The 23,734-nt window shown below is 32.2% G+C and overlaps 1 protein-coding gene across 1 annotated transcript; it reads right to left on the minus strand.

The window, feature by feature from the left end:
• Positions 1 to 1,051: 1,051 nt before the first annotated feature.
• LOC123691148 (23 kDa integral membrane protein-like) lies at positions 1,052 to 23,055 on the minus strand. Its single transcript, XM_045635395.1, has 5 exons — positions 22,896 to 23,055; positions 3,915 to 4,100; positions 2,484 to 2,666; positions 1,732 to 1,968; positions 1,052 to 1,423 (listed from the first exon to the last, which is right to left on the minus strand). Exons 1-5 carry the CDS (start codon positions 22,956 to 22,958, stop codon positions 1,349 to 1,351), a joined length of 744 nt encoding a protein of 247 aa, XP_045491351.1. The 5' UTR covers positions 22,959 to 23,055; the 3' UTR covers positions 1,052 to 1,348.
• Positions 23,056 to 23,734: the final 679 nt, after the last annotated feature.

Raw genomic sequence — 23,734 nt, forward strand, 5'->3', positions numbered from 1 at the left:
AAAATTAAAACTACGGTGACTAAAAATAAAAAATACTAAAAAATCCTAATACTAAGTTTATTAATAAGTGACTAGTTCAAAGTATGGTAACACTAAAAATGATAAGAAGAATAATTTAAATGAGGAATGATGAATTATTACGTAAAAATTACTTTTAACTTATTCTAAGAAATAAATTTTACTCCAAACACATATTATTTATTATAGGATAACATATTAAATACAATAATTTAAGGGGTTTTAAAATAGGTACATAATATAAATAACGAAATAGAATATAATACGCTGCATACTACATTAAATGTTTTATTTAATAATTAAAAATTTATAATTAAAAATTATTATTTTAATAATTAAAAATTAAAAAATACATATAATAAATCTGTAGAAGGGTCAATTCTGTACATTGAAAATATTGAAAAAATAAATAGCAGGGGGTGTTACTGGATCGATACCAAACCCAAATATGTGATTAAAAAAATTTTTGTCTGTCTGTCTGTCTGTCTGTCTGTCTGTCTGTATGTGAAGACATCACGTGAAAACTAGCGGTTCGATTTCGATGAAACTTGGTATAATTATACCTTATTATCCTGGGCGTAAAATAGGATACTTTTTATCCTGAAAAAATACGTAGAAAAAAATTAATCTTAATTTTTCAGTTTTATCCATAGACGTTGTTCCGTAGAACCGCGAACACACGTTGCGTATTATTATAGGCCTAGCCGTATTTGGGAATTGGGTCCAATAGATATTTATAAGATGTAAGACAGAGGTACTCAAAATGGAGAAATAACCATCCACGCGAAGACCGACATCCGCGCGGACGGAGTCGCGGGCGGAAGCTAGTAAGAAATAATAATACTTTTACGGTGGGTTTTTGCTCGTGGACAATAATATTATATGACTGAATTATAAAAGTACGGACGGAACATTAATAGATAGATTGGTACCTATGTATATTTAAGAATACTAACACTTTAAATGACATTTTTTTATTAAAACATATTATTAAATTGAAAAATGCAAAATTATTTATTTTTTTATTATGCAATCTTATTTTCAAGTAGTCTACATGATTATACTATATTAACGAGGACATTAATTAATTATTACAATTTTAAATTTAAGAAAATAATTTTAGATTTTTTTTTTAGAATTTTCTTTATTTTCTACATTATTAACGAAAACACATACAATGAGATTCCTACTTACAGACATCCCCCTAGTTTTTACATCAAAATCTTACGAAATTTTAGAAACCTTAGCAAATTAAACAGGTACAAATTGCGTATATTTTAATATATAAATACTTATAGTGCGTAAAGCTACGAGTGCTTTAAATGTAAATTTACGCGGTTTCTCGGCTTTTTCCCTCCGTTTTTATGGAGTGTGCGAGCCATAGCGCCAACACTATGCCGGCCACCTGAAAATAATTATATTTTTATATCAGCATATTAATACTAATTTAATTATCTGTCTGTCTGTGTTTTTGGCAGTAAGTAAATATTATTGTCTACGACATATGTATTATAATTTGCAGGTAATTAATAATCACTGAAAAATCGTGTAAAAATTATGATATGGTAAAATAACATCTGCATCGGGAAAAATCAAACAATGAATAAATTTCAATCTTTTGAAATAAATTAAATGTGCATATACAAACACATTTTTTTTTACACAATGTACAAAATTTCCAACAAAAAGAAGAAAGAGCTATAAAAATCTCACCTCCAAGAAACAGAACAGAATGCCGCAAACGATAACAGTCAAGCCCGCGCTATGTATGGTACTCAGTACTTTATCCTCACAGCCTTCCTTATAGAAGGTATCAAGGGAGATGCAATCAGAGCGTTTGATCTCTACGGAGCGGTCGGAGTCGTCTTGGGGACAGCAGCTGTAGGACGGGTTGAGACGAGGCTCTGAGGCTAGATAGTTGTCCGGTCCTGTTACTCCGCAACACATGAGCTAAGAAAGATATATTATATTATATGTAAAAACATGTAAAACGGTTACCTACCAACACATTCGATCTTCAAAAACGGCACACATGATTAGACGATTATTTAAACACAGTCTAACTTTAAACCAGGGATCTGCCACTTTATAGTTGTCAATGTGAAATAGCGACAAAACCAGATTAAAGAGAAACCACGCTTAAAGATAAACCCTGTCTAAAGTTTTTTGTGTAGGTAAGACAGAGGCGTTAAAAGCTATGAAGGAAAGTCATGTCTATGGTTAAACCACGTTTAGATTGAAGGTATATTCATAAATTAATTAACATTCCTAATTGGCTGCACGGGAGGATTATGATAGTTAAAAAGAATTAATAATTGTCTTTTAACAATTTTAATTTTTGTATAAAAAAATTCTGCATATGAAATAGACCACTTGACAGAAAAGAAATTAGTTAGGAGATAGAAAAAAGTACTCTACAATGCTATTATTATCGCTAAAGGCAATATAAATGAGCAAATACTTACGTCATGTTGAACCTTGTCCCAGAAATCCCTATATACCGAATCTTCTTCCCTTGTAGACTTGTTCTTGATAAAGGAAGCTCGCAGTTGCGTCTTCATGGTCCCTTCAATTTGTGGTCGTAGAGCTGCTGCAGCGATACCAACGGACAGTTCCAGTAGGATGATCAGGATTAGACAGCCGACGAACTGGAATGTATGGAGTATCATGTATGTAAGGAAATTTCATTCGATTCTTCGGAAATTTATAGTTCCAAAGGTTAAAGTATCTATTGAAATTTGTCGAGTTTTCATTATAAACTTGTCTTTGTGAATTTTTATCTTCGTGTTTAATGATAAATTTGGGGGAATCTATGCAAAAAATTCATCGTGTTCTTTTCTTATAAGATTTTGAATAAATAATTTAACTTCAAATTTGTTCAAAATTGGCCTTGGACCTATTTATGCTCTTGCTCTCTGAACCGAGTTATCGCCATTTTTCAAACGATTGTTCGATCGCAGATTCGGAATACCAAGTACCTAGCATCTCAAAGAAACTAGGTATTCAAGAATCAATTTTAACTATTCCTGTACAATTTCCATATACTAAAATTGATCTACATAGCTATCGGTATTTAAAATAAAAGGCACAATAATAAGACCAACTGACCAGGTCATTGTAACAGTTACACCCATGCACTGTGCTACAAGTAGGTCATGGGGAGTCGATGGGTGGGCGGGCGTAAATCGGTATATTGCCATCTTTGATATGTTTAAATCAAATTTTAATGTAGTTTTGGGTGAATTCTTTGTAAAAAAGTCTTTGTAAAAATCGATCTTTGTATTTATTCTGAGCTTTTGGCTTGATTTCTAGTTCGTAGTTTTCGTGTTTCTTATTTAAAATGACTAGTTTGATTTTGTAAATTAATATTTATCAATGAAATATCTTTGATTGGGAATTTGGGACACATCTTCATCATATATTCAAGAGACTCGAGCTACAAAAAATAGAAAAATTTAAATTTAGGTACATCTTAATACGAATTTATGTATATTTTATTCAACGCTATATTACTATTATTCCCATAAAGCAAGAACAGACAAATTATTGCGACCAAGAAGCTTATAGTTGCGACTAAACATGACAAAGTCATAAATAATATTTCATAATTCATTATCTATTTACGAAATACAAGCCCAAATTAGGAGAGATTTGTATTCGTCGTAATAAGCTTAAACGCCTGCTGATTATCGAACGACGACCTATACCTATTTGTATTTCTGTTATCTTTTAAGCGTATTAACATGCTTTGATAGATCACATTCTTTGATCCTTTCTATATAACTAATCCAGCATTAACTTCTGGCCTTATCAGGTACATAGTAACTCCGATTTTGGAATTCTAATCTTAAACAGCAAAGAACAAGGTCTACTTTCCTTTGACAGGAAATACTCACGATATACAAAAGCTTAGTGCTCTCCTTCCAAGCGCCAAAGCAACCGAACGCAGCGACGATGATGATCAGCACCCCCACTGCAATCAGCACTGCGTCAGTTTCATGGCCCGTCGTCTCCATACCAGCGAAGCCCTTTATCATTCCCATGTCCACGCATGCTGCTGCTATTATCACTATGCCGAATATCTGGAAGGTAAGATTATCAGGTGTTTAATGATGTATGGAGTACACTTTCTAAGATCTGGTATATGTACCTATGTACCTACAGACTTCCAACCTTTCAAATCGTACTAGATGGCTTTGCGTTATTGCCAACAACAAAAATTGCTTATTATTTAATGTTACTTTTTAAGTATATAAGTAATATATTCAATTTTATTCGGGAACCTGTTATCTCTTAAAAATATTTTGCCACTTCCGGCTTCGTCGGCTTCATCCGTCATCTATACCTACATATAATAAATCTGTAGAAGGGTCAATTCTGTACATTGAAAATATTGAAAAAATAAATACCAGGGGGTGTTACTGGATCGATACCAAACCCAAATATGTGATTAAAAAATTTTTTGTCTGTCTGTCTGTCTGTCTGTATGTGAAGACATCACGTGAAAACTAGCGGTTCGATTTCGATGAAACTTGGTATAATTATACCTTATTATCCTGGGCGTAAAATAGGATATTTTTTATCCTGGAAAAATACCTAGAAAAAAATTTATCTTCATTTTTCAGTTTTTTCCATAGACGTTGTTCCGTAGAACCGCGAACACACGTTGCGTATTATTATAGGCCTAGCCGTATTTGGGAATTGGGTCCAATAGATATTTATAAGATGTTATTGTCAGAGGTACTCAAAATGGAGAAATAAACCATCCACGCGAAGACCGATATCCGCGCGGACGGAGTCGCGGGCGGAAGCTAGTTATAAATATATATACGCCGCGCTGTAGTTTTCAAAAAATGGTAAACGAATTTTGAAAAAAAAAAGTCGTGTTTATACGTAAAATCGTGACAAAAAATAACTCGACTTTGTATGTAGGTAGTATATTATATACATATATGGATTATTTCATCCCATAATACAATCAACACATATAGCATGTTGAATTTCAATAAATGCTCAGGAAAAGAACACTGAATTTTATGATATCTGACCAAAAGTCATCAATCAAACACAGTTTTATCTTTTTCAAACTACCATCGCATAAAATAAATAAAAAGCCCCTGTGAAGAACTATAAGTACCAACCACAAAATTAATGGTTTCATTCCAAACAGTAATAAAGTACCTACAGAACGACAATAGCTATGCAGCCAAGCAATTGTTCAAAAAATCGATTTCTAATTCACTCCCACACCTATCTTTTGTAGTCAATACTTTGTGACAGTCATGTTATCGTAATCATACATGCATTGAGGTATATTGTGTTCTTCTAGGAAAGCAAACTAGACAAATTGTTGTTAGTAGCAACAAACACTTTGAAATATTGTTTTATGGCTGGTGGGTGTTCATCGACGATAGTTCTCTGTAATTATTACATTCATTGCTTTAAAAAAAGCTCTTTTAATATCCCTGATTATACTGTATTTTATAGAAGTTTTGACAAAAATACCTTATATGAAAGCGACTGTATATGTGGCTAGTTCTCAGTTAAAGTATACTTTACTAGATTTGTTTGAGGTTGCTAAAATTCGTTTCGTCGATTTATAAGCCTGTACTTATGGGCAATACTAGTTAGTTACATGCCGCATTTGGTTATATAGCAACTTTTCTTTACTGGCACAAATTGAATGAAGAGTAATAAATATAACGTTATATGTGTTGACTATGAAATCTAAATCTATTAAGACATTCGTCTATCGCTAGCACAAAAAAAGAGGAGCTAAAGGAACAAGAACCAAATTATTTTCTTTAAAGCTTCTTCTTGTTCATGTCATTCATTAGATAAGAGTGCCTGATTTCATTCAGATCCATGATTAAAAAACCATCAGTGTCTGTAGTTACTGTTGAGTTTATATAGGTCAGCGTAACCAATGGCGGATTTGAAGAAATTGGGTCGATGACGACATTTTTATGTGCTAACGTTGGTGCGATAATACTCATTAATATATGCATGCATGCAACTGGACTACGAAGTAATATACTAATGGGGTGACCAGTGAAATATAGGTGACATCAAACGCGTGTCAGCCGTTAGGATTAAATTAGTGTTTGTAATTCCTTTTTGGTGATGTTAGGATAATAATTACATAAACTCAAACTCAAACCTTTATTTATTCAATTATTCTTCTAGAAGCACTTTTGAATCGTCATAACATTGTTTTACCATTTACTACCAAATTCAGTTTTGGAAAAACGTATATTTGATGATAATGCTGATGATGGAATGATATAAGTAAAAACTGGTCCGATGTGAATCATATCTACCGTCTTAGTTATGATTTCGTATTACGTATTTATTTGTATATTGTATTAGTAAGATTGGAGACCAAGTCAAATAAACGAGATAGATTAAATTTAAGTACAGTCTTAGAGAAATCATTCAACAAAAGAGACCAAGTACCGAACCCTGTGGTATGCCAGCTACAGATATATTATGACAAGTCATAGTGTGATTAAGCAAGCAAACCAAGATATTGGTATTTCCTTCTTTAGCGTGTAACGAGATAAACGACGTGCGAATTGAGCATTTTATCACTTTCGTCACACATCTTTGTGTTTGTGGCTATTGGCTAAGTAAACGAAGGCGTATTGATAGTTTATGGAGACAATTTGTTAATATTTATGCGTTTGTTGGACAATAAGTACATATATATAAATTTTAAATAATATTGTCAAAATCGTACTGTTGTGTTGATTCATATTTTAATACGTATAAACAAAAAAAAAATGTTTTTTTTTGTATAATAATATATTTTATGGTAAGTAAAGAAGAGTACAATGTTTATGACCAATTTAATTTAATATCAATATCTCAGTCATTCTGTAGTAGATGATTTTATAAAAGAACATTTACGTGGGTTTTGATTTTATTTTCAGGTTTGACTTTATCAAATTTTACCCGTTTCACTTATCACAGGTAAAAAAACCCTGTATCCAATATATTGTTCTTTTAAGTCCTCTGTAGTGGAATATTTCTACTTTCTTTCATTACATAAATAATAATAATTTATTGATGATGCTTTATCATGGAATCTTACTTATTTCTATCGGTCAGTAATCTATACATTATATAATAAATCTGTAGAAGGGTCAATTCTGTACATTGAAAATATTGAAATTTTACAGGCATTTTTCGGATATCCTCGGAAAATGCCCCGGTTAACCCTGGAAAATGCCAGGGAAATGTCCGGAAAATGTCTAGGAAATGCCTGTAAAATATCCGGAAAATCCCCGGTATATGCCTGGAAAATTCCCGAAAAATATCCGGAAAATGTGTGAAAATTTCCGGGAAAAGCGTGGAAAATGCCACTTCAAATTTGCGAAGTAATTAAAGCAGAAAACCAAAAAAATAAAAAGAAAGCTAAAATCTTTCATATGAAATGTATATGGGTTATTCATATTTCATACAAGTACCTAATGTATGGGAGGGTTTGAAGATAATTTTTTTGATATTTCTCGATTTATTTTTAAAAATTTATTACGGCCATTTTACTCATTAGGCTGATAAGTAATTTCGATATCAGTTTAAAGTTTTTTGTTATCTGTAATACTTACGGAAAAATCGTCTGTGCACACTTAAGAATAAGAATAAGAAGGTAATGTTTATTTTTTACACCATCTGAAAGTAGAGATTTCAATGAACAAAAGGCTCCCCAAGTTTTTGAAAAAAGCCGATATTTTGACGGGTGAGTTTTCGATTGAGAATTAGGTTGTTTTTTTGGTATTAATTCAAAATAAGGCGATTAAATAAATATTTTAAATCAAATAAATTACAGCGTATTTGGGACATAATAAAGTAAGTTTCCACCAAATTTTAAAATAAAAAATTTAATAAAAAACTTATTAAAATAAAAAAACCAACAACTTGGTTTTTTTCAATTTTTGACCTAAATTTTGAGGTTATGTGAAAAAATTGAAAATACAAAGGTTGTAGATCTTTTTATTACCTACAACTTTGCCGTTGAACTTTTTTCCGTAGGACTTGTAGTTTTGTCGGAAATCGCGAGAAACCATTTTTAGGGTTCCGTAGCCAAAATGGCAAAAACGGAACCCTTATAGTTTCGTCATGTCCGTCTGTCCGTCTGTCCGTCTGTCCGTCTGTCACAGCCGATTTACTCGGAAACTATAAGTACTACAGTGATGAAATTTGATGGGAATATGTGTTGTATGAACCGCTACAAAAATATGACACTAAATAGTAAAAAAAAGAATTGGGGGTGGGGCCCCCCATACATGTAACTGAGGGATGAAATTTTTTTTTTCGATGTACATACCCGTGTGGGGTATCAATGGAAAGGTCTTTTAAAATGATATAAAGTTTTCTAAAAAACATTTTTCTTAAAGTGAACGGTTTTTGAGATATCAGCTCTCAAAGTCGTAAAAAGTATGTCCCCCCCCCTCTATTTTTATAACTACGGGGTATAAAATTCTAAAAAAAATAGAGGTGATGCATGCTAATTAACTCTTTCAACGATTTTTGGTTTGATCAAAGTATCTCTTATAGTTTTTGAGATAGGTTGATTTAACTGTAATTTATTATATTTGCTGCTACGGAACCCTTTGTGCGCGAGCCCGACTCGCACTTGGCCGGTTTTTATTTATCTTAAAAGCTCCCCCCCTCCCACTTCCCGAACTCGGATTGACCGTAATTTATTTTTCCTTTTATTTTTCCTTTTCATCCTATTGCGATTTTTTTTTTGTTTCAAAAATTATCTACCCTGGTCTAATAGGGTACTTTTTATCGTGGGAAAACTATCCAAAGTCAATTTTCCACGCGGACGAAGTCGCGGGCACAGCTAGTTATACAGGGTGTCACGGATTTCCTATCGTAGGCCTAATGGAGCATATAGTGTTTAACCTTCTGATGCTGTAAAAAATATTTAAAAAATCCGGTCGTGCAGGAAAAATTATCTTACAACTTTTCAATAAACTTTGTGTTCGTAACCCTAACTACGCGGATCATACTCGCGAGCGTTATACATAAGCGGTCATTGACCTCGAACGCAATGCTTAATTTCGAACCTCGAAAATAAATACCTAAGTACTGTTTGGATAATATTTTTTAGAGTTACATAAGAGACAAATACACAAGTACACTATCGTTATTCGTTACCAAAAAATACGAAAATTTACCTACTTAGTACCATCGCCTTCTGACCGCACCCTTTTTATACTTAATCATATTTTAATCTTTACTTAGTTTTTTTATTTAGATACATGCGTATCAATTATTTAATTTATTTTTGTACAATGATATTGAAATAAGGTACATACCTACCAACTTGTAGAAATTTCAGCATACAACATGCAGTAGGTACCTATCACACACACTAAACACACCTTCACAACATACCTACTAAAGCACCCGTACTCAAACTCAAACATTTTAATACTCCACGTTCGTATAATACCTAGGACATTACCGACTCAGAAACTCACAGATGAAACACAGAAAACGGCAAAAAGCAAACGATAGCAACTTGACACCGAAAGATAAAACAAGCGACTGACAAAAATTCATTTAAAATTACTTAAAAACTTCAATAATAATACGAATAAACGTACAATGCGAGTTTAGGGATTCGTAGGGAAATGTTTGTAAAAATACCTTTAATAAGAATGATTTAGAATACATAATAATATCTGTTCCTTTCAACTTTTGCTAGATGAAACTCAATAATTAAAATATGGCGCCTAATCTAGATTAGAGTATAAATAGCAACTTAAGGTACCTACCTAAATACCTATCAAATAATAATAATTATTATTCCCAGCATAAAACTTAATAATATCATTTCATGATAATTTCACATTAAATTATACAATGATTGTGTTTTTTCATTTGTAGTTACAAAAGAAAATTGAAAGTAAATAATAAAAAGATAAGTAAAATAAAATATTAAATAAACAACGGAACCGTATTTTTAAAAGGCGGCATTTCACAAACGAAAGGGGGCGTTACCTTTGCTAGTTGCACAAAGACACCGCCGCGGCGGTGTCTTTGTGCACCGGCACGTGTAAGCGTCCGCGCATTTTAATAATTGCACAAATTTTGTTAAATTGTTAGTTCTCTACCAAACGTCTTAGCGTAATGGCTGTGATAGATCTGCGCGGAAGATTCGGGATCATTACTCGTTAGTCGAAATTCTTATTTTGTGTTTATAATAATTAGTTAAAGTTATTAAAGCAGTGGTTGTATAAATCCATGATAATGCATTTAAGTAGTTACGAGATTTTCTTATGTTACTTAGTTATGTTAAGAAGTGATTGATATTTGGAGTACCTAGTAGGTATAATATTTAATACATTATGTAATATTTGTTTACCTTCGTTACTCATCATTCGTCATCATTGTGAAATATGTACCTATTACGAATTACGATCCTGTGATTCCTGTGCATGATAATCGGGTGAGTGTTTGCATTTTGAAACCGTTTATTTCACAGAGGTTGATTTCTTCTGGTAAATATGACACCGTGTGCATGTAATTGGTGTTTACGACACATCTACCTAATTACGAAAAATCATAAGTAAAACATACTTTCTATTTCTTAAATCAAAGTATTATTATTCATTTTCACTAATAATTATTAATTTAATAGCTTTAACCCAAATGGAAAATAGGTAAAGGTCGTATAATTATCAATAATTATTAATAATTTAGACTTATTTTATTAAATAAATAAATTATAAATTTATTATTTAGCTTTCACAACTCAGTAGGTTTTATTACAATAATTATTTTGTCAGTAATCTTAATTATGTAGGTACAGGTAGTTGTTATGACTTACGAGTTTGAGGGAGTCGTACTTTATTTTTATCGTTATGAAAACTTTGATAAATATTTTTTTTTGTTGTTTACGGAACGTGTAGTTATGTGTATTAGCTTAATGAAGTTTTTCGATTCATGAAAAATCTGAAGACTTCCTCGTAAAATTAAAAGTATAAGTAAATACCTAGTAAAGCAAAAGTAAAAAACACATTGCATAATGCAGACAAAAATAAAAATTAAAAAAACTTAAGTTTAGGATTAAAATATGTTAAAAGTAAAAAGTATTAAAAGGGCTCGACCGCGGTCAGTTTCAGTTTCAGTTTTTTTTTTTTTGTAAAATAAACGATTATTTTTGTATGTGTTTTGTATACTCTAAAAAATATTATCCAAACAGTAGGTACCTATTTATTTCCGAGGTTCGAGGTTAAGCATAGCGTTCGAGTCCGCGTTCGGTCAATGACCGCTTATGTATAACGCTCGCGAGTATGATCCGCGTAGTTAGGGTTACGAACACAAAGTTTATTGAAAAGTTGTAAGATAATTTTTCCTGCACGACCGGATTTTTTAAATATTTTTTACAGCATCAGAAAGTTAAACACTATATGCTCCATTAGGCCTACGATAAGACATCCGTGACACCCTGTATAATAAATCTGTAGAAGGGTCAATTCTGTACATTGAAAATATTGAAAAAATAAATACCAGGGGGTGTTACTGGATCGATACTAAACCCAAATATGTGATTAAAAAAATTTTTGTCTGTCTGTCTGTCTGTCTGTCTGTCTGTCTGTCTGTATGTGAAGGCATCACGTGAAAACTAACGGTTCGATTTCGATGAAACTTGGTATAATTATACCTTATTATCCTGGGCGTAAAATAGGATACTTTTTATCCTGGAAAAATACGTAGAAAAAAATTTATCTTAATTTTTCAGCTTTATCCATAGACGTTGTTCTGTAGAACCGCGAACACACGTTGCGTATGATTATAGGTCTAGCCGTATTTGGGTCCAATAGATATTTATAAGGCATGGCATGCATGGCATTGTCAGAGTTACTCAAAATGGAGAAATAAACCATCCACGCCAAGACCGACATCCGCGCGGACGGAGTCGCGGGCGGAAGCTAGTATTTAATAACAATCTATTATTTGTATTATACACTAGAATAAAATTGCTAAATCAACTGAAAGAGAAAGAAGAAACCTCTCATTTCTTTTTGGTCTTTAGTAAAAAGAGGCTTCACTTAAAAATTTAGTTTTTAATCAATGTTCTTTTCTTTTTTAATTATAAGTACCTAATGTTTAAGCTATACCGTCTAATGCAGGTACTGTATCATTTTTTGGGAACAAATGTTTTCTATTCTACTACTACTTTGTATACCTACGCATATACAGCTAGCCTAACAACTATTATTTGAAGATAACATGAATGTACTATAAGTGCAACACAATGATAATAATCTTCCAACCTAGTGTTTAGATCACCATGGCCTTGGTGTTGATGGTTTGATGCAATCGTTACTAGCAACTGTGCACCGTACTTCCTGTGTAGTGGTTTTTTACTGAAAGGTGTTATTTTATATCAAGTGCAGTTCAATGTTATGGTAATTGATATCTAGAATATACCTAATTGTAAATTTCCTGAATGAACTAAAGTATGTTTGAAAAGGGTGGAAATTTTCGATAGGCCTAAGAGAAAAAATGCTTTAAATACATATTACAATATAAAGTTATTTTTTCATTTTGCCAAGATCTAACGTTGTTTGCAGATAGTTTAGGACAATTTTACAATCAATTAATGTTTCGTTCAGATAAGAGAGGGCAAATTAATTAAGAGCTGAGAACTTCAGAAGAATTCAACTATCGCGCTGTAATCTTTTCTGTGTAATTGGTGTTAAAAATAGAACGTCTTGTAAACAACAATTATAATTAAATAGCTTTCATAAGCTTTGTTGTTTGCAGAGACAATATTTGTAGAGAAAAATCGTCTATATTCTTTTCCTTCCCTTCGTTTTATAACTCATATCAAAATTGTAATGAGAATATTCTTTAAAATGTCGGTACATGTCAAACATCTTAAAGTCTCGGATTTGTAATATTAAGAAAGACTAAAAATCCCTTGTAAATAAAGAACACTAGCGATTAATAAATCAGTATTTAAGAAGTGACTGCGTAAATTGCTTAATTGGCACAATTTATAGCAATGTGGGGATGAGTGACATCACTTCAAACGTTAGCCAATTGTCGCGAAACTCTTTTAAAATGGCCATATGAATTAGCAGAACATATTAACTTTGGAGCTGGCTAAGTGTGATTTATGTATTTCTTTTTATTCGTCATCTTCTAATATATAAAAATCAATGCCACTTTTCGTTGTAATTCCATAACTCGAGAACGGCTGAACCGATTTCGATAATTCTTTTTTTATTATATTCCTTGAAGTACGAGGATGGTTCTTATGTAGAGAAAACGTTAATATGTACCACGGGCGAAGCCGGGGCGGACCGCTAGTTCATTAATATAATAGTAATTAAGCATGTCTGTATTGTGTTTGTTTTGTGACCAATTATTGTAACGAATTGAGAATTTTAAAGAGATGTAGCGAACACCAGAACGATAACAACACTGAACAAGAAATTTCTATAAATGTGTCTATAAAACGAATAAAATTACAAATACTTTTTATACGTAAACTTGCTACTGGTACAATATTTTTGGGCATTTCAGTGATTATAAACCTGTTAAAAATAACTCGATGCAACAGTGCACTTTTATACGGCACCACGTGTATAGGGGATTGTATACGGAGAACTTCAGCTAGAAAGAGAAGTTGATGAAAAAACCGGCCAAGTGCGAGTCGGGCTCGCGCACAAAGGGTTCCGTAGCAGCAAATATAATAAATTACAGTTAAATCAACCTATCTCAAAAACTATAAGAGATACTTTGATCAAACCAAAAATCGTTGAAAGAGTTAATTAGCATGCATCACCTCTATTTTTTTTAGAATTTTATACCCCGTAGTTATAAAAATAGAGGGGGGGGGACATACTTTTTACGACTTTGAGAGCTGATATCTCAAAAACCGTTCACTTTAAGAAAAATGTTTTTTAGAAAACTTTATATCATTTTAAAAGACCTTTCCATTGATACCCCACACGGGTATGTACATCGAAAAAAAAAATTTCATCCCTCAGTTACATGTATGGGGGGCCCCACCCCCAATTCTTTTTTTTACTATTTAGTGTCATATTTTTGTAGCGGTTCATACAACACATATTCCCATCAAATTTCATCACTGTAGTACTTATAGTTTCCGAGTAAATCGGCTGTGACAGACGGACAGACGGACAGACGGACATGACGAAACTATAAGGGTTCCGTTTTTGCCATTTTGGCTACGGAACCCTAAAAAATGATAACGAGAATTTGTGGCATAGATTATGATCTAATAAATGTTCCTTTCCTTCTAAAAGTCTTGTAGTAAAAAATCGTTATTATAAAATATATCGTCTATCTACGTCTTTACAAGTTTGATAAATATGACCTCTTCTCATACAATCATATTGATTGAACACAAATTCCTTTTACATATTAAATTTATTGTATGCAAACGCATTGAAATCAGGCCATCGATTTACCATTAACTAACGACCTTTTCAGGAAGTAAAACGTGGTATACGTGAAACAGGGGTTAATAATAAATGAGACTATCAATCATTTGGACAATTACATATATAGAATGGTAGCGGTTTCTTATGTATAATTTATAGATAAAACTGACCAATTTTTCCAGAATTATATCTGACGTTTGTAATAGATTAGGATTACGTTTTAACAGTACCTATTTTTTATACTAGTACATAAAATTGATTTCTGAGGGAATGACGTTGTCGTCCAAAGTCTCTGACGGTAATCATAAAGGCCAAGTACGTTGGAAAATGCTTCGAGATAACGGGCTCCACAGAATCAAGCTGTATTAAGAGATTAGAAGCACTTAGGTAAGTACTAACCGCATTAAATAACTATTGGGATCAACTGTATCTTTCAATTTCAAGTATTTCTTCCTTCAGTAAGACTTTCTGACTTTTAGTATAGTTTTGGTTGCCGAAATGTAATCAGGTGTGATGAAGCTTTTATCTGTTAAAATATTTTTAGAATCGACTTCATTGTTTTGAAGCTTACTCTATACAAACAAATGCTAAAAGCATGTAACGAATCTAAACTGCCAGCATTACAGATTAACTATACTAATTAAATCTGTTAGGCTGAATCAGATTACTGTATCTCACTAACAAACACCAACGTATAGGATACTTTATAAATTTATAAAATATAGGTACTAACTTCTCTTGTAGACCGTACTAAATAAAATCAATCAGTGAAACAGATGTATGGATAATGCATTTGCCCCTTACCCCACTTGGGGACACGGGACTTCACATTTGTAGGTACTTATATTACAAACATTGTTTTCGTGGTAATGAAGATATGTTCACACCGACGTATAAATTACCCGAATTTTTTATCAAAAATGTTTCACCGGATGTATATTGTATATATGATTTTCACACACAAAATGTCATGATAAACGGCTGTTTTAATTTAAACCACGTTTATTTGAGGAGCCAAGTCTTGCGTGCGAATTTATGAGCGGTTAGCACGTGGTTGAGTCATACTGTCGTAATTATAGTAAGGTAGCGCCTAGTATTATACCTTCTGCCGTGATAAGTATATAATATCTATGGTGATAGTACAGTCAGCAGCGTAGGCTATTGTTAGTTTAGTACATTTTATATAAGTGTGTTTTGTTTTCAGTAATTTAAATGAATGAATATTTGAAATACATTTTAATGATTTTGGTGTGGATTATGTTTCTTTGCTGACTTGTACATTTTTATAGAGCGTGAGAAAATTGATAAAATAATATAACTTGTTAATATTATTGTAATATGTCCACTAGTCTAATATATAAAAATCAATGCCACTTTTCGTTGTAATTCCATAACTCGAGAACGGCTGAACCGATTTCGATAATTCTTTTTTTATTATATTCCTTGAAGTACGAGGATGGTTCCTATGTAGAGAAAACGTTAATATGTACCACGGGCGAAGCCGGGGCGGACCGCTAGTTTTATATAGTAAAAACCTTCAAAGGCAATCAGAACTAATCCAAAATATATCATTCTATAAGTGAACAAATAACACGAAAATTGTGATTAGTGTATGTTATAAAACTTAATCCAGGCAAGCACTAGGTACTATACGATAAAAAATAAGCGATAAAAAAATCGAATGTAAACCTAGACAAATTTTAAGTAGTCTGTATGTTTTCTTATTTGTATTTTAAGCCCAAATACTTTCCACTGAGGGTCAAAATTACGGTGAATTATCAAAACATCATTAGGTAAATCGTTGTTTTCTTTGTAAACACTTATGGAGCACTCGGCTTTCTTTTTGTTTACTTTAACATTTAGATTTTAAAGGGCATTTCCTATTGAATTGTCACACATTCAGTTCGAACATGTGTGACGTTAATTTGTTATCTTTTGAAGACTAAATCAAAAATAACATTCACTGTTCATATAAAATTCATTTATTCTATTCTAGAAAGAACATACCTACTTATAAATGTATGCTCCAAACATTATACAATCAATTGTGGATAAAACAAAACATGACATGAGCTTTATTAGATGTCCAGAAGGCAGTCCCCGGTGGAGAGTCTGCAAAACTACAGAAGATTTTGAAAGCTTCGTAGCACTACTTATGAAAATACTCGTAAAAATTAAACATAATATATGGAATGCATTTGTCATCAACAGAAAAACACATACACACACACACAAATACAGCACATTGCACACGAAGATATGACCACACAAAAACAAAAAATAGGTAATCATTATAACTCGCATTTTCGCGGGATTAAATAGGTACCTACTTTCTTCTTAGAAACAGTCAATCTAATATTTTACGAGTCATCTATAAAATGTTACCTACATCAATAAGCGGAACTTCTTCCCAAAGGGCCTCAATTCTCAAAGTGAATGATATGAAATGCTTTTAGAATAATAATATATACGCTTCATTCTAGTTTAGAAGTCCACGGAATTAATAATGTATATGTCGTGGTCATATCGTAGATTTGATCATTTCATGATATGAGTGGCCATTTCACGAAATGGTCGCATATCGTGAAATGGCCAACATAGTTTGATCAGATCGTTAAATCGTCAACGTTTCACGATTTGGTCATCCACATTTGGCCAGATCGTATAAAATATAAAGAGTCCATAAAATATTTAAAATTCCAGAATTACTATATTCTAAAAACTTGTTTAATGTCATGTAAGTTAGTGCCGCGGCAGCGGCCGGCGAATGCCAGAAGCGAATCGTTTTTGCAATAGAAAACAGTTAGGTAATTATAGGTTAGGTTAGGTTAGACTTTGATAAACAACGCACGAGCCGAGCGAGCAAAGCGAGCGTGCCGCGGCAGCGGCCGGCGAGTGCCAGAAGCGGATCGCTTTTTAAAAAACAAACAATATTATAATATTATAGTAGTAGTTTCTTAAATTATTTTATTTAAGTCGCATTTTTTAGGGTTCCGTAGCCAAAATGGCAAAAACGGAACCCTTATAGTTTCGTCATGTCCGTCTGTCCGTCTGTCCGTCTGTCCGTCTGTCACAGCCGATTTACTCGGAAACTATAAGTACTACAGTGATGAAATTTGATGGGAATATGTGTTGTATGAACCGCTACAAAAATATGACACTAAATAGTAAAAAAAAGAATTGGGGGTGGGGCCCCCCATACATGTAACTGAGGGATGAAATTTTTTTTTTCGATGTACATACCCGTGTGGGGTATCAATGGAAAGGTCTTTTAAAATGATATAAAGTTTTCTAAAAAACATTTTTCTTAAAGTGAACGGTTTTTGAGATATCAGCTCTCAAAGTCGTAAAAAGTATGTCCCCCCCCCTCTATTTTTATAACTACGGGGTATAAAATTCTAAAAAAAATAGAGGTGATGCATGCTAATTAACTCTTTCAACGATTTTTGGTTTGATCAAAGTATCTCTTATAGTTTTTGAGATAGGTTGATTTAACTGTAATTTATTATATTTGCTGCTACGGAACCCTTTGTGCGCGAGCCCGACTCGCACTTGGCCGGTTTTATTCTTAAATACATATAAGATATCCACATTTTCCATAGTACTCGTACCTCTTCGTCGTAAATTCTTTGCTATGACTTTCTTCATAATATTGTTATTAAACGAATTATGAAGTTTTTAACTGCGAATAATTTAATTTTCGCTAGCGGCCGCCATCTTATCACATAAACACAGAGCTTGCAGCGCCTCTACCAACGATTAATGTAACTATTTTACGATATGATCAAATAATTTTGATCATTTCATGAAAAAACCGTGCGTTAATTGGCCATATCGTGAAACGATTTCTTATCATTGATCTGCCCAAACCACATCACGATGTGGCCAAACTAAATTGGCCATTTCACGATATGCGACCATTTCGTGAAATGGCCACTCATATCATGAAATGATCAAATCTACGATATGACCACGACATATATATTGGAAGTATCACTTCCGCGTATATTCAATGAATTAAAATAAGCTTTGATAAAGTTTTTCTTTACATATTATTGGAACAATTTTGTGTGACAAAGGTAAAATAGATAAATGAATTGAACAGACTTCCTGTTGCCCGCGACTTTCTTTACGTGAAAATGTAAATTTGTATAACTGTTTGAATTAAAATTATCGCAGTTGGGTTACACATCCTCAAAATTGTTTTAGTTGTAGAAATTACATAGGATACAATATCTTAATGCTGTATTTTTTTATTATAATTTCTGTATAATTTTTATCGTATACGGTCTATGATAAATCCAAATTAGACATTTTAAGATTAACCCTAGATAGCTAACGTTCGTCAAAATGACGAATACCGAATGAATATATCGCCATCTCTTTTTAACCGTTTCGGTTGAGCGCGTGCGGTGTGAAACCAACTCAGTGCGAGCCAAGCTACGTCGAACTGCGGTCGCGATTTAGCGGTAAGTTGCATAGTTTTTGAGATACCTACTACTCACTCGTCATTTTGACGAATGGTTAGCTTACGTGTAACTTTTTATAAATATTATTAGTGTTGATTTTTACTTGTTTTGTTTTAGTTATTCCGTTCAAATTACAGAATGTCAGGGAGATCGAATATCACAGATGAGGCGATTGATCGGGCGTTGGATGATGACGATTATTTCCCTTCAACGGAAGAATCTAACAGCGAGAGTGAAGACGAATTGTTGATGGATGATGTGGAAAGTGATTTTCAGGACGAGGTCTCGGACACTGATGAACCAATACTAACTGAAGACCATGATCGCACCTTCGCCTAATCAATCTGATGAGTCACAAGAAGAGTCTTTATTAGCTTCCGATTTGATTATCCACTTGTCTCAGGCCAATATAAGACAAAACAACCTTACAAGTTAACTTTAGTTGGAACTTTGAAGGCTAATAGAAAAGAAATTCCAGAAGAAATGCGGAACAACCGAACTAGACCATTTGGAACATCCATGTTCTGCTATGATAGGCCACTTACTCTGTCATATAAACCAAATCCGAGCAAGATGGTTTACTTGCTTTCGTTGTGTGACGAAAACGGAACCATTAACCAATCATCAAAGAAACCTAACATCCATCCTGGTTCAGACTCTCAATCAGACTTCGAAAATGTACCTACAAGGAAAAGAAAGATTTGTGGCTGGTGTTCCTATAAAACAGACGTATAACAAGAAACGTTTGCAACTGCTGCAAAGTGGCCATTTGCGGCGAGCATTCAGTTGGATTTTGTCCTAATTGTGCCAATAAAATATAACTTTTTGATATAATGATACAAACATACATATTTTTATTTATATACAAAATAAAAATAATATAAGAAAAAAATGTAAAAGTTTCTGTTTTAGTTGATTTAAGATTATTAAATATTGATTATATATACTAATTATATAATAGTTCTGTTAATTTTCACTAAAATTCGGTCTGTAACTATCAGCATGTGCAAGGTCGAACGCGTGATGACGATTTTATTATCGTTATATTTCAGCCAGAAATGGATAAAAAGGTAAGTTGGTGTTAGATATAAAACGTAAAACTACTTAGTTTTGATATATTTCATAGGGTAGCATTATATTTGTTTCAAAAACATGAAAATACGTAGTGAAATATACTACGTAGTATCATACCGGGAGCCGGTACGTCGACAGATTGCGTATTTTTAGGATGCTACCTAAGAATGGATATGCCACAGGAATATTTTTGTATGCATTAAAATTTTAATTGATTGCTGACTGCTACATTACCGAAATATGACCAGAATAGATGTTTTGAATGTACGATAGTAAAAAACAAACACATCTCATAAGAGCCATACCTTGAAAATATTATGTTTTACGAAAAGCCGTATCCATTTTTTTATAGCATCCAGGTACCAAAATGAAAATTTTTTTGCTACTTTTAACAACTTATATTTTGAAATATTTCCTAGAACTGTACTGTTCTGATGATTTGTTTTGATCCTTGAATCTATCTTAATCTTAGAAAATGTCTAAAAGTTCCGTTAGTTGCAATATTTTTTCCAAAAACTATGTTTTTAAATGTACGTAATTTTTGACCCAAATTTTTGAGTTATTTTTGTTTAACTCCTACTCAAGATATATATAATATAGTGCTGCGATACTTTCGTAATACATAGTTTATAAGCTTAAGTTTCTAATAAACAAAACATCGTGTCCAAATCGGCATGCGTCATTTAAAATTAGGTTGAAATACGATACCCACTTATGATGACTCGTTAAGTGGCGGTTTTTTGTGACGATATTAAGATCGTGTGTTGTGTAAAAAATTTGTATGGTGGCACTTGAATTTTGTGTTGTATTTTAAACCTAATGTGATAAGTTGTAAATAAAATGTTTTAATTACTTCCAAATGTTGTTTTAATTCAAATTATAACCGAAACTTATCTAAATATCACACTACCCTCTGTTGAAAGTTCTGTGTTAGCTTTAATTGAGTATTTATATAGAAATGGTTGAAAGTGAATAAAGATTATTCAATTTACAATAAGATTTATAACTTGAATTAACTTGATTAGTACTAGATACGGAGAAAATCGAGTTAATGTAAAAGTCTATCTCAAAATTTCGCTGTCGGTCGACCATACCGGCTCCCGGTACGACAGATAGGGAAAATCGGGAAAATGTCCATCGACATGTGAAAGGTTAATCTCATTTTTTGATCTCTTGTAACCATGTGCCATTAAGATTTGTTATTTTGTACTTAAAACTCTAAAAAATATTATATTTTGCTAATAATATCTTTAATTTATATCCTGTAGTTTCTAATATAAAAATAATCTCGGATACAATTACATTAAATTTCATTAAAAACATATTTTAAATTTGTTCGTCAAAAAGTCGAATGGTTAGCATCTCATGGTATTCTAGTAACGTTAGCTATCTAGGGTTAAAGAAACTAAGACAAAAAATTACGCATGATTTCAACTTCAACGAAAATTACCTATTTAATAATTACGTACATATTTTAATTGAATTTAACCTGCAAATCTAAGCTGCAAATAAAACTCATGTTTCTATGACACAGATCATGACGTGTGACATGAGTCAAATATGACGTCACCTGTAATAAACTTAGCGCAAGTGCGGGGAAATTAATCATAATGGAATTATAAGGATATTATTTAATAAACTAGGCTTGATTAAAACTATAGAACCGAAGGACCCTAATAATACAAAGGTACAATAAAAAACTTATAATAATAATTAAAACTTAAAGGTATCTAACTAGGTAGTTATAATTATGTGAAAAATAAATAGAATTTGAATATCAGTTTGTCAACGTCAATTATTGCAAACGAAATACTTTATTTTGTAATCTAAGTCTAAGTTTACAATAATAATTACTGTTTATGCTATTAGCTAAAAAAAGGAGAAATATTTCTTGCGTGTAGAATTTTTTTGACATATAAACACAATATTTATAATAGTTGTTAGGGGATGCATTTAAATCGTATTTCTTCATAATATTCGTAGAAACTAATATTACATTGTGATCTCATATTCATTAGTTCTTTGTCACAGATGTGAATATATTTCGTTTAGTTGAGTCTATTTGTTGATTAATTTACAACCAATATCCTTGCTTGGTAACTCATTATGGTTATATTAAATTCAATGCATAAAATATGCCATATGAGGTCTAAAATGTAGATTAAAAATCCTTATTGGCTCTCTTGGATAGAAGTACTATATTAAGGACTTCAACTTTACCTAAGACCTTTCGCGTTAGAAAACGCATAGGTATTTAGTTTATTTTCAACATTTAAAAAAAAATGTTGTGGTTAATAACTGAGAGGCTTTTGTTTTTGAGGGATATGAGTGAGCGTTTACGAAGAGGTAGGTGAATGAATTTTGTTTGTAACGAGTAATCTCCGAAACTCGTAAAAAATTAAAAAAAAAATGTTTGTTTTACCACGGGTCAACGTTGGTAGAGCCGGTATAGGTATGAACTTATTTTAGTTTTGCTACAACCTTGTACATACTTATTTTTCAGGAAATTTATGTAGGTAAATAACCCTATGTATAAGTTTTTCAGATTATATGAAGGCGCTATATATATATGTTTTTTCTGAATGCTTTATTATTTATAATTTAAACTGATAGTTAAAATTAAAACAGTCCCCTTTAAAATTATCTTTTAATGATCCAGCTGATATATTTTAAATTGAAATCGCCTACAATAGCATACTCATTTTGTGAACAAGAATATAAGAGCTGTGAACTAAATGACAAAAATAACTGCGCATTACTAATCCGATCGCAATAACACACATTCAAAAATAAACGACTTCATTTTCTTTTGCTAGTTCTTTATAATTGTAAACAAATAATTTTTAGGTTATTTCTCGTGTCTTTGTCACTAAATAATAATTATTAAAAAACTCACCATAAAAACAGCATTGAAAACAACCAAGAGATATTTTATGCAGCTCATTCCGCAGCCTTCCATTTTCGAAAACTTTTTTTTTTCAATGTCACTTCAAAAAGCGCGCCAATGTTTTGGACGCGTTCGCGCGCTTTCACGTTCTACAAACTTATGAGCGGTACTGAAGTAGGCGTTAGCTTTGAAATCTTTTTTAATCTATGGTCGCGTGCTAAGGGGCTAGGGCCAGGGCACGCACCCACCCCAAAATATAATGACCTCTAGCTGTTAACTCGTAAAGTAATGATACAGATCATAACTTATCGCGCGTCATGTAAAAAGTTTTTATATAATGTACAAGTTATGTACAGAAGACTATGTAATGATATTTTTTTATTGGAGTGAGCGTTGCTGGTTGTTGTGTTCCATAGATAACAATAGTTCAATTTATATAATTGCGATAGCAGATAGCTTCTATGATATTTTTTAATCTTCTAACCATAGACATAACAGGAACTTTTTATAGGTACTTTTAATTACATTATTTCGTATTTATTTGGGATTAAATAGGTACCTACAGACTAAATAACTTAAGATTTACTAAATTAGGTAATCTTAATTTCTCTTAAAGATGTTCATATTTATGATATAATACCTAATGTTTCCTTCCTAAGTGTTTAAATCCTAAATAATTACCAAGCTATAAATTATATCATTGATTATAGTGTTTCAAGTAGTTTGCATAAAAATAAAATAATTACATGTACAGGATACGACAAATCGCCATGGAAACTACAGCAATCACAGAAAATAGAGTCAACGACTCTATGGTCTGAAATTTTTCCTTTTCCCTCGTAAAAGTT

Source organism: Colias croceus, chromosome 4, assembly GCF_905220415.1.
Source record: "Colias croceus chromosome 4, ilColCroc2.1".
Classification (NCBI taxonomy): domain Eukaryota; kingdom Metazoa; phylum Arthropoda; class Insecta; order Lepidoptera; family Pieridae; genus Colias; species Colias croceus.